At 33.0% G+C, this 16,872-nt stretch overlaps 1 protein-coding gene across 1 annotated transcript in view; it reads left to right on the top strand.

Moving 5' to 3' along the window:
* Positions 1 to 16,872, top strand: part of LOC129216668 (protein PTHB1-like) — a 72,922-nt gene that overhangs the window by 10,629 nt on the left and 45,421 nt on the right. The window contains exons 7-12 of the mRNA XM_054850883.1: positions 224 to 299; positions 393 to 477; positions 2,011 to 2,106; positions 6,685 to 6,814; positions 6,953 to 7,128; positions 7,591 to 7,667. Coding sequence (XP_054706858.1) covers positions 224 to 299; positions 393 to 477; positions 2,011 to 2,106; positions 6,685 to 6,814; positions 6,953 to 7,128; positions 7,591 to 7,667 — 640 coding nt within the window. The remainder of the gene's footprint in view (positions 1 to 223; positions 300 to 392; positions 478 to 2,010; positions 2,107 to 6,684; positions 6,815 to 6,952; positions 7,129 to 7,590; positions 7,668 to 16,872) is intronic.

Below are 16,872 nucleotides of genomic sequence, written 5' to 3'. Positions count from 1 at the left end.
GCTGAAAGACTTTTATTGCTCATATCATAATTATACTCTTTGTCTTTATTCTTATAGAGTGATTTAAATTTTGATTTGCTTTTTAGGTCAAATTTTTCATATCTGAACATAATGTGTGATAATAATTATGTTTTAGAGTGATACGGCACAACATAAAAAATGTGAACTATTATGAGTTAGTACTTTTTGAAGCATGGTGCTTTAAACTTTTTATTTATAACAGGTTCCAAGTTTTGGCCAGTGCTAGTGATGAAAGCAGCGAAAATGAAAACCTGAGCTTTAAGGGTAAAAAAGTCACTGTATGTATTTATTAAAGAAACTTATGGTCATATTTATGTGTTACATATTTCAAAAGTTAAGGTAGCTGTTGCATATTGTTCCTTATATTGTAGCCAGAGTGGACATATGATCTTGCTGACCCTGCTTTAGACATGTCATATGTTGAAGATAAAACATCTCCAACACTTGTGATTTTAGGTAATATTAATTTTTTGTCATACTTTTGTTGTTTACTAGCAATAATGTAGTTAATGTTTTATCCAAAAGAAAATTTCAAAATCCATAGTTAAGTTGTTTTGAACTTATATGCTTATTCATACCGCCAACTTCTAAGGTTTGATCACACAATGTATGTTTTTTTTTTTTTTTGCCTTTTGTATGAATCTTAAAGTAAAAGTAAACTTGTGTACTTTTTGTATAAATTTTTCACTAACTCCAACCTTCTTTTATATATAGAACTAAATTTCAATTCAACTACTAGGCTTCTTTCTTTAAATTTTGTCGTTACGTGTGTTAATACACAAAGGAGAAAACAAACTTTATCTGCTGTGTGTCTTACTGATCTTCAGACTTCAAGCAAGCCACTCACACACAGCCTTAGAGCTGTGAACAAGGGTATTAAATTTTACCGAAGGAAGGTTCAAGAAGAAAAATGTTCACTAAGATTATGAATAACCTTGAAAAGTACTTGTAAAAAAGTGACTGGAGTCACAGGCTCCTGAGTTTTATAAAAAAGGAAATTATTTCGTATTAATCTAAGCCTTCAGCCTATATTGTAAGATTTATCAGAAATGATATCAGTGTAATCCACTCTAATATTTGTGGGTGTGTTTGTTTATAGAAAAAAAAAAAGATAAGCTTTTGTAAAAAAAAGGGTTTTGATGTTTTTCTATGTCTGTAAATTATTGTTTAACCACACCACAATTGGCCCTGTGGGTGACACTCATGCTAGTTATGCCACTGATATACAGGTAGTTATCAAAATAATGGAAACACTTGGAAAAAAAATTGGGAATCGCTATTCTGCCGTAAATGTTCTGTTTATAAAGGTGCCCTTCTAACTTTAATTGCTCACACTGGTGACTCTATACGGTGATTGAGTTCTGTGGTCATTTTTGCTGCCCTTGTTCGCTTTTTAGACATTACAATCCACTTCAATACCTGTCGGTTTATTTCACTGAGCTTCTCTTTTCGCCCACTATTTTTCTTTGCTGAGCTTGTCTTACCGCGCTGTGTGTATGCTGTCATGACTTTAGATACTGTGCTTTTAGATGCGCCAAAAAGTTGAAATGTTTCAGTCACACTTGCTTCAGCTAGATGCTCCCCAACAATTTGACCTCTTAAAAAATTTGAGAGGTCCAACATTTCATGTGCTGGAAAAAAATCTACAAGTTCCAGAACTTAAACCACCAAATAGTACCCCAATATGTATGTTGCTATTTATAAAAAACCCAGATATCTAATTTTATTCTTTATTACTTACAAAGCGCATTCAAAAATGTCACTTTTATTCTCAGGTGTTTCCATTATTTTGAAAACTACCTGTATATGTGTATGTGTGTGCATAAATAGACATTATGCATTGATAGTTAGATATCTGAACTGCGTACATCATGTCATATTTTATCAAATTGCGTTGATTTTTCTTGCTTTGACATTTATATGGAACTTAATGTCCAGTCAAATTTTACCATAAAACTGTTTTAACTTGTTATGATTTTATGTTGGTAGGAGAAAGGTCTATTGCGGCTTTAAACTCACATGGGTCTGCTAAATTTTACAAGAAGTTTCGATTTACACCACGCTGCTTCTACTGCTATAAAGCAGGTAATTGATATTAACTTTTACATATTACACTAGATTCGGAAATTTTACTTATTTTAATCCATTTTTACTACTCTCCAACTAAAATGCAATGCTACAAAGAAACATTTTCTGATTTTTTAACCGAGTAAATGTTTCCGTAAACCTAGCCTGCATGTTAAATATGGTACAAAAGGTTTCAACATTGGAAAAATATGCCTTGAATTTGTGCAATGCAACATTGAAATGCTTTACAGTTGTCAGTACTGTATTGGCCCCTATTGGTAAAATTGAACAGAGGTTCAATTTTTGTTCAAGTTGTTTTCTCTTACCTTCATGCTTGTTTACTACTAAATCCCAGTAGAGCATTGTGTAGCTACATGTCACAAACTGCATTATAAAAATGTTTTAAGCTACCCATGTAGCTAGCACACATCTAGTAGTTTATTTTATGCTAGTTTCTTAGCATACAGAATCACATTTTATAGTACTCGAGGGGGCCAAAGCATGCCCTCCCCCATTCTTTTTTTTAGTAAAGTTTCAGCATAAATATCATTCAAACATTTCAAGCTATTAATAAGTGACTTTTATGAAGAATTTCTTTACATTACGATTTTTATGAATTTTAATCTGTATTGATTTTGCTGTTAGAGTTATAACAGTGTTTTAGATAACAAATTTCCAACTGGCTTCTAATAAAAACAAAAATATGAATTCCCCCCCAGAAGGGTAAAAGGTCAGTCTGAATTTTAAAAGAGAAAATCTTCACAAAACTAGCTTTTTTTTTAAATTTGCAAACAGTAGAAGAAGATAGTAAATTTTTTTCTGCAAATTAAAGCCTTAAAACGCATGAATTTTCACCCTCCCCCCCCCTCTAAAATAAAATTATGGGTGCACATAGCCAAAACTCCTGTGGCTGTTCTTAGCAGCAGGGTGGCGACAGATCAGGGAAAAGTCAGGGAACTTTATTAATCAGGGAAAAGTCAGGGAAATATCAGGGAATTTTGAAAAAATAATAAAAAATCAGGGAAAATTGATTTTATGAAGAAAAAAAAAATTTTTTTTGCTTTACAAAATCAAGTACTTTAATTCCCTATGCATTTTCTGCCCAAAAAAAAGTAAAATTACTGAGGTGTGATTATACACTGCCGCATATTTGTGCATCATTTTTCCTCAACGTCAAAGTATTGAATCTTAATTATTCCCCACAGGATGAACTTCCTAAGATTGCTTCTGTGTCTGTTAGGTTGTTTTTTTTACCTAGCTTGAAATTTCCTTTTACGCTTTCAATGTTACGTAAAATAAACAACCATACAGGCAAAGAGGAAGCCTTCTTTAATGCTTTAGCTCCTTTGCCTTTATTCCATTGTCTCGAAGTAATTAGCATACTGTAATCACAATTTCAAGAAGAAATCTTTGGTTTTTGAATTAATACTATAAAAGCTTAAAAGTTATTACTTCTTCGCGTTTTTAATTTGATTGATAAAATTGAACTTTCAATAAAAAAAACTTTGTTTTTTGTCGTTATATTATTTGTCGTCACCGCAGATTATAAAGGTTTTCTTTTCTTCGGACTTAAGTGATTCTTTTATTTTATAACCAAGTTGTTTCTTCTTTTATATATTTTGAAATTAAATAATTGCTTTTTTATTTCTTTTTTTTCCCTTGACTTTCAAAGTTGTTTGTTACAAAAGCAATGTAAGATTTTTTTTTCATTACATACTGAAATCATTTGAAATAGAGTTAACTTGTGTACTTAATTAAATATCTTTATTTTTTTATTGTTAAAATGCTGTATTCATTCATTAAAATCTATTCTTGATTAGAGAAATGCTCCTTATGAATGGATGTCAAATGGTTTCATCTTTTGCATAAATATGTCAATTAGTTCTATAAGAATAACTACATTACTTCTATTCTTTCACTATTACTTGTTATTCTTGCAACAATTATTATACTGTTTGAAAATTTAGTTCAAAATAATTTCAATTACTTTTTAGTTCTATCATAAATGCACATACGTTTTTAAGAGTGATTTTAATAGTTTCTTAAAATTCTTATGCTAAGTGGTTTCTGAAGTTAAGTTTTTTTTTAAATTCTCTATAATCTTTCCATGCAGAAAAATTTAATATACTATTTTGTAGGTTTTTTCCCCCAAAAAAAGTGACTTGATATGTTTTTTTTTAACCATTTAAATAAAAAAATTAGCATCTTTTTAAAATATACCTTTAGTTCACCAACTTTACACAACTTAAAACGTTTAAAATACTGCGTTTTATACAAACATACAATGGATTTCAAGTAGAGCAAAAAAAGAAAACCATTATCATTGGTAACGTAAATCAGGGAAGTTTGGTGAACTTAATCAGGGAAATCAGGGAAAAGTCAGGGAACTTTTTTTCATAGTTCCTGTAGCAGTTACTATGGGTGCAGGGTTTCTGGAGTCTTTCCCACCTCTTCAGAACTTTTCCTTTGTTGTATAGGTGACAATAAGTGGTGTTGCTGTCCATGACTTAATTTCTATCTATAAAAGTGCAAGAGTCATATGCTTAATGGAACAAACCTATATTCTCTCATAAATAGTTAGAAAAAAAAATCAGCGAAGTCCCTGCCCCTCCTTATCCATTACGATCTAGGTTGCACTTCATGAACCTATTAGTATGATGGGAACATATGATTTTTTCTCATACCAGACTGCAGTTTGGCAAGAGGGCTCCTGGATTATGTAGTGAAAAATGTCACTAAAATAATAGTACTTGTTTGGTTATTGGTATGTAAAGGAACTAAAAAAATATAAGTTTCAGATTAAAATAAAAAATAGATAAAATTTAATCTTAAACATACTATTCGAAAGGAAAATATTTTCATAGAAAAGCAGCACCAGGACGCCATTGTAATCCTGCTTTTCAGTTTTGGTACTGCATGAGAAATAAGGGCAGTTTCAGTTACTAGTGGCATTTGAAAGGGAAAAGTATTAAGTGTATAACTTCTGGTGATAGAAAGCTGTTAGTTGTGTGACAAGTTATGTCAAACGTTTGAATTCTTGTGTAAAGAAAGCACAGGAATAGCCAGATTTGGAAGTGTGGGGGCCCCGGGGCAACAAAGGAGTGGAGGCCCCTATTCAGGGTTTGAAAAGATCATCATATTTTCGAAAACATCGTATACTTTGATATATATCCAAATATTTTGATACAGTTGAGTCCCGACTTACGCGAGGGATGCATTCCAAGACTCCTCGCAAAAGTTGAAATTTCGCGTTGTTGAAAACCATATGCTTTAAATTTTATTAAGAAGCATACCAAATTCTTTTAGACACTTATAAACACCCCAAACTGCTTTAAAGCATTCCTCAACTATACAATACAGTTTCCTACACGAAGAAATGAACTTTTACTGTATTAAAAAAAAAAACTGTTCAACATGAAATACAAGGTGCATAAAATGAATGATCAATGGAAAGAAAAGACATAAAATAAAACAACACGGCACGCACAGAATGAAGGAAAAACAATGCTGCACTAATTCACTCTAAAATTCAATACTTGTGAAAAGTTCGCGTTATAGCCATTTTGCATAAGTCGAATCTCGTTGTAGAGGGAATTGACTGTATATACGTATATATCTTATATTTTCAACTGGGCCATTATATACATAGTCATTATATACGTAGGTCACCACACCGTGAAAGTTAGGCTATTTTGTAAAAATTTTATTGTGGGGGCCTCTTTGTTGTGGAGGCCCTGGGGCAGTAGCCCTGCCTGCCCTCCCCTAAATCCGGCCCTGGGAATAATGCAGGAAGAAGATGATCATTCAATGGTTAAGGAAATTGGAATTGAGGAACTGGTGGGTTTTGGAGTCCACTATTGATGAGCTCCACTGCTTACCACCTAATTTATAACAATACATTGCAAAAGCGAAGTGCAGACACTGAGTTTCTGTGAGCTCCCATGCGTATTAAACCTACTGCTATCTAGTGGTCAAGACTTAAGTGTGACTCTTACCTTTATGGGAGGTTTTATTTTCTCAGTAGTTGCTCTCTTCTGTCTTAGTTCCTCTTTGCTTTGTGAAAAAGGTGTGGATCTCCAAAGTTGCATTAATTAGTAACAAGCCATCTGACAAGCTTTTGTTGCATGTTTTTTATCAATCAACTATTGGTTAGATACAAGTTGCTGACAACCTTAAATTCAGTGCAGAAAAAAGGAATGAGGACGCAGTTACAACCTCATTAAATTTAAAACTAATACATAAATTAGGAACAGTTTCTACCTGTGCTAGGCTTTAAGTAAATTGTAAGTGTTTTTGATAATGTTTCTTATTGCTGTAAAATTGTGTTTTATCTCCAGTCCTGATTGTTAAATAAGTGGGGACCAGTCTAGCTGAACCAGAAGTTTGTTGCTTGGCAATTATTTTGCATTAATTTATTCACTTTCTGTGTGTTTGAATATTGAACATAGCGAAAATGCAGTAGTTTATTAGTGGATGCAGTTTTTTTTTTTGGCAAAAACATTCTATTTTACAATATAAACTGAAATTTAGTATTTAATTTTCTTAAAATATGCTTAGATAATTTGATTTTTGCTTTCACTCTGTTCTTTTTTTCAGAACCACATGATTTCTTGATTGTTTTAATTGTGACTTCCAACCAGACACTTTTGATTTATCATGAAACTCAACTTAAATGGGCCGCTCAATTGACGTTTTCTCCAATGTCTATATCTCGAGGGTTTTTTGCGTGAGTAAAAGCATAAGTTACTAATAATATTTTTCACTTTCATTTTATCTGATCTTTGGTTAACTTTTATGTTAAAACACTTGTTTGTTCTTATTAACTTGCATGTGTTTTTTTTTTTAAATTCATATTTCTTTCTAGTGATGTAAAAGGCATCATTACTCTTCTTTCTGAAGAAGGATTATTATCATGTTGTTATTTGGGAACTGAACCTTCGTTATTTGTATCGCCATTATCTGAACCGAAGGAAATAGATTTCAAAGAGGCAGAGCAGGAAATGAATAGATTGAAAAAGATTATTAAATCTTCAAATCAAAGTAAACAATTATGAACCAATTATTATACTCATATTCATTAGACTTTACTAAAAAAACTAATTTTTAACCAACATAATTTGTCTTTAATTTTTTAAATAATGTTATACTTTATTTTTTGAAGCATAAAAAATCCTACTAAAGTTTTAGATATCTTAATAAAATAATAATAATAGTAAAAATAATGATTTGTACATTATTTCTGATTGTGTAACAATTTTAATTCTAATTTTTTAGGCAGCATACTTCTAAAATATTTTGTATGTGAAAATTTTGTGCAATTGAACTTAATTTAATCTTTGAATTTATTTTTTTGTAACTGAAATGTTTATTGTGCTCAGCATTTGAACAATTTTTAGACACATGTACATATTTCTTGTTAATTATCAAAATTTTTATAAGCTCTAACTAAAGGTGTATTATTACTGAAAAGTTTTTTTTTTCATGTATAACACTGAATTTCAGATTTGCTTGGCACTCAAAAACTTGGAACCGAAATTTCTCTTTCAATAAGTGTTGCTCATCACCTAAATTCATCTGATGTAAGTATTGAAAAGTTTGAATTCCTTCTTTTTCTTCTTCTAAAAGAAAAAAAAAAGAAACCCTCTTAGCTTATGTTTATTAGTTTTTTTTAAAGGATGAATTTTGCAATGTGTTCTTAAAATTAATTTGATGATTTTACATTTAATAGGTTCATGCAATCTTTGAAATATGATTTTAGTTCTTAAAAATCTTGAAACATTACCAAACGTTTTTAAAAATCTGATTTTTCCATAATTATTCTTTAAAATATTCCAAAAACAATAAGTTAAAACACTGTCTTAGTTGAATCAAATTGAAATTTTGTGTTCCTTTTTTACAAAAAAAAAAAAATAAATAAATAAATAAAATAATTTCAATAAAATAGTTTATTTTTGAATTCCGCTCAAAAACTGTTGAACATATGTCGTGTTCGAGTTCTCGGCTAATTTGGGCTTGACCACTGGCTTCATCGAACGTCATGAAATCAAAAACCTGCACTAATTGGTAATTCTATTTGAACATTGATTAAATGAGTCACAAATTGATTAATCAACATTGATTAAATGAGCCATTGATTAGTTAAGTGATTTTAAATTTTGAGTAGTGGAAAGTACCCTTAAATAAAATATTCATAGTTAAGATAATATTGTGTTACTAGAAATATCTTGTTTTACATGACGATTTTTTAATTTTTTGAAATTAAAAAAAAAAAGGCTAGTTAACATTGTCAAGCTGTTGCTGTTCTAACTTTATTTTCCAATTTTGTGTACAGTTATTATTATTATTGATATAAGATTTCCCTTTTCTTTCATTCAGTTTCTACTTTCCAGTTGGGCAGAAATATTGAAAATAAAAGTGATTGTTTTTAAATTTAATTTTCCTTCTGATAGTTTCAAAATCAATTTTCGTGGACACTATTTTTATTTGACTCTTAGAAATTCTTTACTTTTTATGTAAAGCAGAAAAACAAAGACGTAACTTTTACATGCTAACCTTGATCTTGTCAGAATTTTCTTCATTCCTGTGATAATTGAGAAAAGAGACAAAATCTTTTTTATTAATTCCATTATACAAGTGATGCTTCTAAAATATAAATGAATATTTATTTAGCTTTTAGTTAGTTGGTTATATTGGGTTTTTCGGCGCAAGAGCCTTAATAAGCTATGCTGATTTAAGTTTAGCTTTTATGTTTATAGAACAGATGAAATTGTAAAATTAGTCTTGCTCTTTTTGATGCGTTAATCATAAAGATCCTGGAAATAAAATTTTCATGAAAGTATTAATGTTCTCTGTTAAGCATAACCTCTTTTTCTTTGGACTCGATTATTCTGCTGTTGTTCCAACTATGCATTTTTGCTCTACTTACCAAACGTTGATGTGGCCTGTTGCTATATTTCATTTCCATTAGAACCATTTTTGTAGAAGTATTTTTCTTATTAACGTTTTTGATGTTTATATTTCTGGATTTAAAAAAAAAAATTAATGCTACAAATGCTTAAAATTTTTTGTTTGGTGCCAGGGGGCTACCGCTCCCTGCACGCTATCACATACCATCCCCAGGGAAATGCAAGCAGCAGTGTTGGGCATCAACTAAAAAAATCAACTAAATTTGCAATTGATTGATTAGTTGACTAAAGTAATCTGACTCCCATTTAGTTCAGACTAATATTTTAAAAATTTAATTCAGTTGCAGACGAAGATTAACGTTAGTTTAAACTAACTCGTTAGTTGCTCAAAAAAACTAATTTAGTTCAGATTGATTTAGTTCAGGTTAAATTAATCAGATTGAATTTAGTCAGACTAAAAGATAATCAGATTAATCAGATTAAAAGTAATCAAATTGATTTGATTACTTTTTTAATTCAGATTAAATTCGTAAAATATAAATATCACATGAACAGAGGCACATTTGTATTTCTACGTGTATATATATATATATATATATATTTCTGCAAGCATACACGAGTTAATGCGTGTACATACGACTACGTGCGGGTATATACGTATATAAACGTGTTATCCCGCGTATGTTTGTGTACGGAGGTATATTTGAAATTTTAAGTAAATATACATATTTATGTGTGCATACACCAGTAAATACGTGTATATACGAGTATGTACGTGTATATAAGAGTATGTATGTGTACACATGAGAATATGTGTCTAGATACGTGTTACCCCGAGTATACTCGTGAAAAAAGGTACATTTGTATTTCTACGTCATATTCCAGCGTGTGTATACGAGAAAGTATGTGCATATACAAGTATGTTCGTGCGCACACGAGAATATGCTAATAGATATGTGTTACCCCGAATATACTTGTGTAAAGAGGTACATTTCTATTTAAACGTGTATATACATATTTATGCAGGCATATACGAGAAAATACGTGTATATACGAGTAAGTACGTGCACACATGACAATAGGCTTATAGATACGTGTTTAACCCGAGTATACTCGTGTAAGATGGCACATTTGTATTTCTACGTGTATGTGCATATTTATGCGTTTATAAGCGAGTAAATATGTGTATATACGAGTATGTACGTGTACCCATGATTATGCCTATAGATACATGTTACCCCGAGTATACTCGTGTACAGAGGTAAATTTGCTTTTAATTGTGTATATACATATTTATGCGTACACACAAGCTAAGATACGTGTATATACGTGTACACATGAGAATATGCGTATAGATACGTGTTACTCCGAGTATACTCGTGTAACGAGGTACATTTGTATTTCTACGTTTATATACATATTTAAGTATGCATATACGAGAAGGTACGTGTATATACAAGTATGTTCATGTACACACGAGAATATACTTATACATACGTGTTAACCCGAGTATACTCGTGTACAGAGGTAAATTTCTATTTAAACGTGTATTTACATATCGATGTAAGCATATACGAGAAAATACGTGCATATACGAGTAAGTACGTGCACACATGATTATAGTCTTATAGATACGTGTTTAACCCGAGTATACTCGTGTAACATGGCACATTTGTATTTTTACGTGTATGTGCATATTTATGCGTTTATAAACGAGTAAATACGTGTATATACGAGTATGTACGTGTACACACGATTATGCGTATATATACGTGTTAACCCGAGTATACTCGTGTACAGACGTAAATTTGCTTTTAATTGTGTATATACATATTTATGCGTGCACACAAGCGAAGATACGTGTATATACGTGTACACATGAGAATATGCGTATAAATATGTGTTACCCCGAGTATACTCGTGTAAAGAGGTACATTTGTATTTCTACGTTTATATACATATTTAAGCGTGCATATACGAGAAACTACGTGTATATACAAGTATGTTCGAGTACACACGAGAGTATGCATATAGATACGTGTTAACCCGAGTATACTCGTGCACAGAGGTGAATTCGTATTTAATCTAGTGCATGCACTTTTATGCGTGCATATACGAGAAAAGACAAGTATATACGAGTATGTTCATGTACGCACGAGAATATGCGTATAGATACGTGTTTAACCCGAGTATACTCGTGTACAGAGGTACATATGTACTTGTACGTTGAAATACATATTTATGTGTGCATACACGAGTTATACGTGTATATACGAGTAAGTACGTGTATATACGAGTATTTTTGTGCATATACGTGCATATACGTGTTGACTCGACGATATTCGTGTATGCAGGAATTTTGTATTTCTACGCGTATATACCTACAAGTACGTGTGAACACAAGTAAATATGTGTATATATGATACATATTTGTAAGCACGAGTTTATACGTATAAATACATGTTATCCCGAGTATATTCGTGCACGGAAATATGTTTAATTTCTAAGTGTATGTACAAATTTATTTGTGCATACACGAGTAAATACATGTATATATGAGTATATACGTGTACGCAAAGGAATATACGTATGGTTACGTGTTAATCCGAGTATACTCGTGAACAGAGGTAAATTTGTATTTAAACGTATATATACATATTTATGCATGCATATACAAGAAAATGCGTGTATATTCGAGTAAGTTCGTGTACAAGCGAGAATAGATTTCTAGGTTCTTTTTTTAGCCCGAGTATACTCGTATACAATGGTACATTTGTATTTTTATGTATATATGCACATTTGTGCGTTTATACATAAATAAATGCGTGGTATAAACGAGTATGTACGTGAACACAGGAGAGAATATGTGTATAGATACTTGTTACCCCGAATATACTCGTGTACAGAGAAATTTGCTTTGTATATACATATTTATGCGTGCATATAAGATAATACGAGTATGTAAGTATTCACACGAGTATATGCGTATAGATAAATGTTACACCGAGTATACTCATGTGTAGAGGTCGTTGTATTTACACGAGAATATGTGTATAGATAAATGTTACACCAAGTATACTCGTGTGTAGAGGTACATTTGTATTTAAGATTGCATATACATTTTTATGCGTGCAAACATGAGAAAATACAAGTATATACGAGTATGTACGTGCACACACAAGAATATGCGTATAGATACGTGTTTAACCCGAGTATACTCGAGTAGAGAGGTACATTTGTATTTTTGGTTAAAATACATATTTATGCGTGCATACACGAGTTAGTACGTGTATATACGAGTGTGTACGTGTATATACGGAGCTGTACGTGTTAACCTGAGTATATTCGTGTCTACAGGAATTTTGTGTCTCTACGTGCAAACAGAAGTAAATACGTGTATATACGAGTTCGTAAGTGTAAACACGAAATTTTACGTATAAATACATATTTCCCGAGTCTATTAGTGCACGGATTTATATTTAAACTTCTAAGTGTACACAATGTTTATCAGTACAGCGTTTACAGACTTTCAGGGCAGATAGTGTACACCTAGACGGGGGGAAACACATAGCAATGCATGGTCGGAAACACTTTCCTGGCGCGGGTAGTGACAACACCAATCACCAAAAAGACAAAACACGAATAAGAAAAGAGAACATGTTCAGAATCTTTAGTACAGCAAAAAACTAAGGAAAAAGAAAATTAAGGGGCCAAAGATCATCATCAAAGAAGGTGTTCGAAATTACGACCCCGCCCGTAATATCGAAATTTAGCAAAAATACCGGGCGGGGTCCCGGACTTCCTGGTGGAACAAAAACCACGTTGTGCGCATGCACCGTAATCTGATGCTTCGGTTTTACGTAGGCATACATCTGTTGTATGCACCAGACAAATCTTACCAGTATTTTTGCTGCATTAAAAATAATAAACATGTTTTCTCCTCTTAATCGTGCCCTGTCTTACACTTTGTGTCGTTACTATCGCGTCTAGGTGCACTGTATGTGTCCTGAAAGTATGTAAACGCTGTACTGATACATCCTGTATACTTATTTATGTGTGCAAGCACGAGTAAATACTTGTATATATGAGTATGTTCGTGTACATACTAGAATTTGTGTATGGATACGTGTTAATCCGACTAAACTCGCGTACAAAGGTAAATTTGTATTTAAACATTTATGTACATATTTATGCATGCATATACGAGAAAATACGTGTACAAACAAGTAAGTGCGATTCCACACGAGAAAAGACGTAAAGATACGTGTTTAATCTGAGTATACTCGTGTACAATGGTACATTTGTATTTCTATGCGTATATGCATATTTATGCATTTTTACACGAGTAAATACGTGTATATACGAGTGTGTACTTGTACACACGAGAATGTGCGTATAGATACGTGTTACCCCAAGTGTACTCGTGTACAGAGGGAAATTAGCTTTTTAAACGTGTATATATATATATATTCATGCGTGCATACAAGAAAAAAATACTTGTATTTTCAAGTTTGTACGTGTACAGACAAGAATATGCGTGTAGAAACTCGTTTAACCCGAGTATACTCGTGTACAGACGTACATTTGTATTTGTAAGTTAAAATACATATTTATGCTGCATACACGAGTTAATGCGTGTATATACGAGTAAGTACGTGTATATACGAGTATGTGCGTGTATATACGAGTATGTGCGTGTATACACGTATGTAAACGTGTTAATCCGAGTATATACGTTTACACAGTAATTTTGTATTTGCCACGTGTATGTACATCAAAGTACGTGCAAACACAAGTAAATACGTGTATATACGAGTATATAAGTGTAACTTGTTATCCCGAGTATATTGGTGTACATATGTATATTTTTATGTCCAAGTGTATGTCAATTGCAGATACAAAGAGGAGGTCATGAAGGTCAGGACCCGCTCCCCCCCCCCCTCCCCACCGCGGGGAAATTTTGAACGTTTTGCTTGAAAAATACAAAAAAAATATCGAAACCATGAGAAAATGTAATAATCTTTTTGATTTATTATTTGTGGGGGGGGGGGCATTACAGTAGAGCCTCGATAATTTGAATTAATTGGAATCCGACCCAATTCGGAACATCGAAAATCCGGAGAATGAAAAAAACAAAACAAAAAAAAAACATACTCACTGAAAATCACCTTAAAGGAAACACATAGAATTACAAATAAACAGTAAACATGTCTACTTTGTTATTACAAAGTCTGTAATCTTCTCCTGTGACAGTTCAATTTTTTCCCTATCGAGTAAAACAAATTGATTCAAAAGTTGCATTGCGAAGAAAAGGGAACTCAATCAACGACATAACACGGTCTTGCCCGTGAGAGGGGTTAAATAAATAATTATTATGGAATTTTGACGATCGCTCTTTAAATGTAAAGGGAAATCGGTCAAATCAATCGAGCCGGATTATCCGGTGATCCAGACTAACGGGGTCCGTGGTGCCAACTTCAAATTTGTGAGGTTTGTTTTTGAAAAATTTTCGTGTTTTAATAGGTTTTTTGAAAGTGGGGGAGCCCCCCCAGAATATGAAGGACTTTCTTATTTAAGGAGGGGTATCCCCTTACGTAAGTTACTCAGAAACAGACCATGCATCAGCCATCTGGATTTTAAAAAATCAAACATTTTATTCCAATAAAACCAGAAGCAGTGTGGTCTATGGGGGGGGGGGGGCGTGGTCAGTGGAGAGGTTGGTTCAAACTTAAAATTTTTAGCGCTTGTTTTTGAAAAAAATTTGTACATATGTTTTTTTTGGGGGGGGGGGGCATTTCCCCCGTAATTTGAGGAGGGTTCAATCTAAGGGGGGGTATCCCCTTAAGTAAGTTACTTTGAAACAGAAGAAGCATCGGCCATCTGGATAAAAAAATTCAAGCATTTTATTCGAATAAGATCAGAAGTGGTGTGGCCTACGGGGGGGGGGGGGGAATTAGTGGGGCGGGTGGCGCAGACTTCAAAATTTTAAGGTTTGTTTTTGGAAAAATTTTCGCGTTTTTAAACCACCCCCCATAATTTGAGTGGAGTGAATTTCTCTTTGAGAGAGGGGGGCATCCCCTCATATAAGTAACTGCAATAGGGAATAGGCATCGGCTATCTGGATATGAAAAAAATCATGCCTTTATTCCAGTACTAGTGGTACCCGCACGGCTTTGCGCGTAATAGAAAATTAAAAGGTCTTTTGGTCCACCTGTATATTTACAAATAATGTATGGTCAATTTTATCGCCAATTGGCTTATGCCCATGTTATGGTTCCACATTATGGTAATCTCGTCCATCTTATGATAATTTTGTTCCTAAAATCGGAATAGAAAAATAACCACATCGAATTTTCGAAAAATCGCTTCGAGGTGCACACCCCCATGATAGAAACTAACTTTACCAAATTTCATGAAAATCGGCTCGAACAGTCTAAGCGCTATGCGCGTCACAGAGATTCAGACATCCAGACATCCTCCAGACAGAGAGACTTTCAGCTTTATTGTTAGTAAAGATTATGTGAAAAAGGGCTTAAAAATTTTAATAAAAAAATTAATAAAATCGAATTTTCGAAAAATTGCTTTGAGATACACACCCCCTATGCTTCAAACTAATTGTGTGTCAAATTTCATGAAAATCGGGCTGAACGGTCTGGGCGCTATGCGCGTCACAGAGATCCAAACATCCATACTGAGAGACTTTCAGGTTTGGTATTTAAAAAGAAAGGAAAAGGAGAAAGATAAAGAAGTAAAAAAAAGAAAGATAAAGAAAGATAATTTTCAGAACAAATTCTTTCCCATTTTATTAAATTTCTGTGAAAAATGGGCTTAAAATTGGAATAGAAAAAGAACAAAATCGAATTTTCGAAAAATCGCTTCCAAATAGGTGCACACCACTATGCAACAAACTAACTGTGTGCCAAATTTCATGAAAATCGGCCGAACGGTCTAGGCGCTATGCGCGTCACAAAGATCCAGACATCAAGACATCCTCCGGACAGAGAGAATTTCAGCTTTATTATTATTAAAGATTGTGAAAAAGGGCTTAAAATTTTAATAGAAAATTAATAAAATGGAATTTTCGAAAAATCGCTTCGAGGTGCACACCTCCATGCTTCAAAATAATTGTGAGTCAAATTTCATAAAAATCGGCTGAACGGTCTAGGCGCTATGCGCGTCACAGAGATCCAAACATCCATACAGAGAGACTTTCAGGTTTGGTATTTAAAAAGAAAGGAAAAGGAGGAAGATAAAGAAGTAAAAAAAAGAAAGATAAAGAAAGATAATTTTCAGAACAAATTCTTTCTCATTTTATTAAATTTCTGTGAAAAATGGGTTTAAAATTGGAATAGAAAAAGAACAAAATCGAATTTTCGAAAAATCGCTTCGAGGTGCACACCACTATGCAACAAACTAACTTTGTGCCAAATTTCATGAAAATCGGCCGAACCGGTCTAGGCGCTATGCGCGTCATAGAGATCCAGACATCCAGACATCCTACAGACATCCAGACATCCTCCGGACAGAGAGAATTTCAGCTTTATTATTAGTAAAGATTATGTGAAAAAGGCCTTAAAATTTTAATAGAAAATTCATAAAATTGAATTTTCGAAAAATCGCTTCGAGGTGCACACCTCCATGATACAAACTAACTTTGCCAAATTTCATGAAAATCGGCAGAACGGTCTAGGCGCTATGCGCGTCACAGAGATCCAGACATCCCACAGACATCCTCCCGACAGAGAGACTTTCAGCTTTATTATTAGTAAAGATAAAGAAGGTAAAGATAAGGAAGACCAAAAGCAGTATTGTGTACCAAATGGGGGGGGGGGGGTAGTGTGGGTCATGTCGCAAACTGCGTCACTCCAAAGGGGGTGTT

Source organism: Uloborus diversus, chromosome 2 (genome assembly GCF_026930045.1).
Source record: "Uloborus diversus isolate 005 chromosome 2, Udiv.v.3.1, whole genome shotgun sequence".
Classification (NCBI taxonomy): Eukaryota; Metazoa; Arthropoda; class Arachnida; order Araneae; family Uloboridae; genus Uloborus; species Uloborus diversus.
This window is presented reverse-complemented; position numbering and strand designations above follow the sequence as displayed.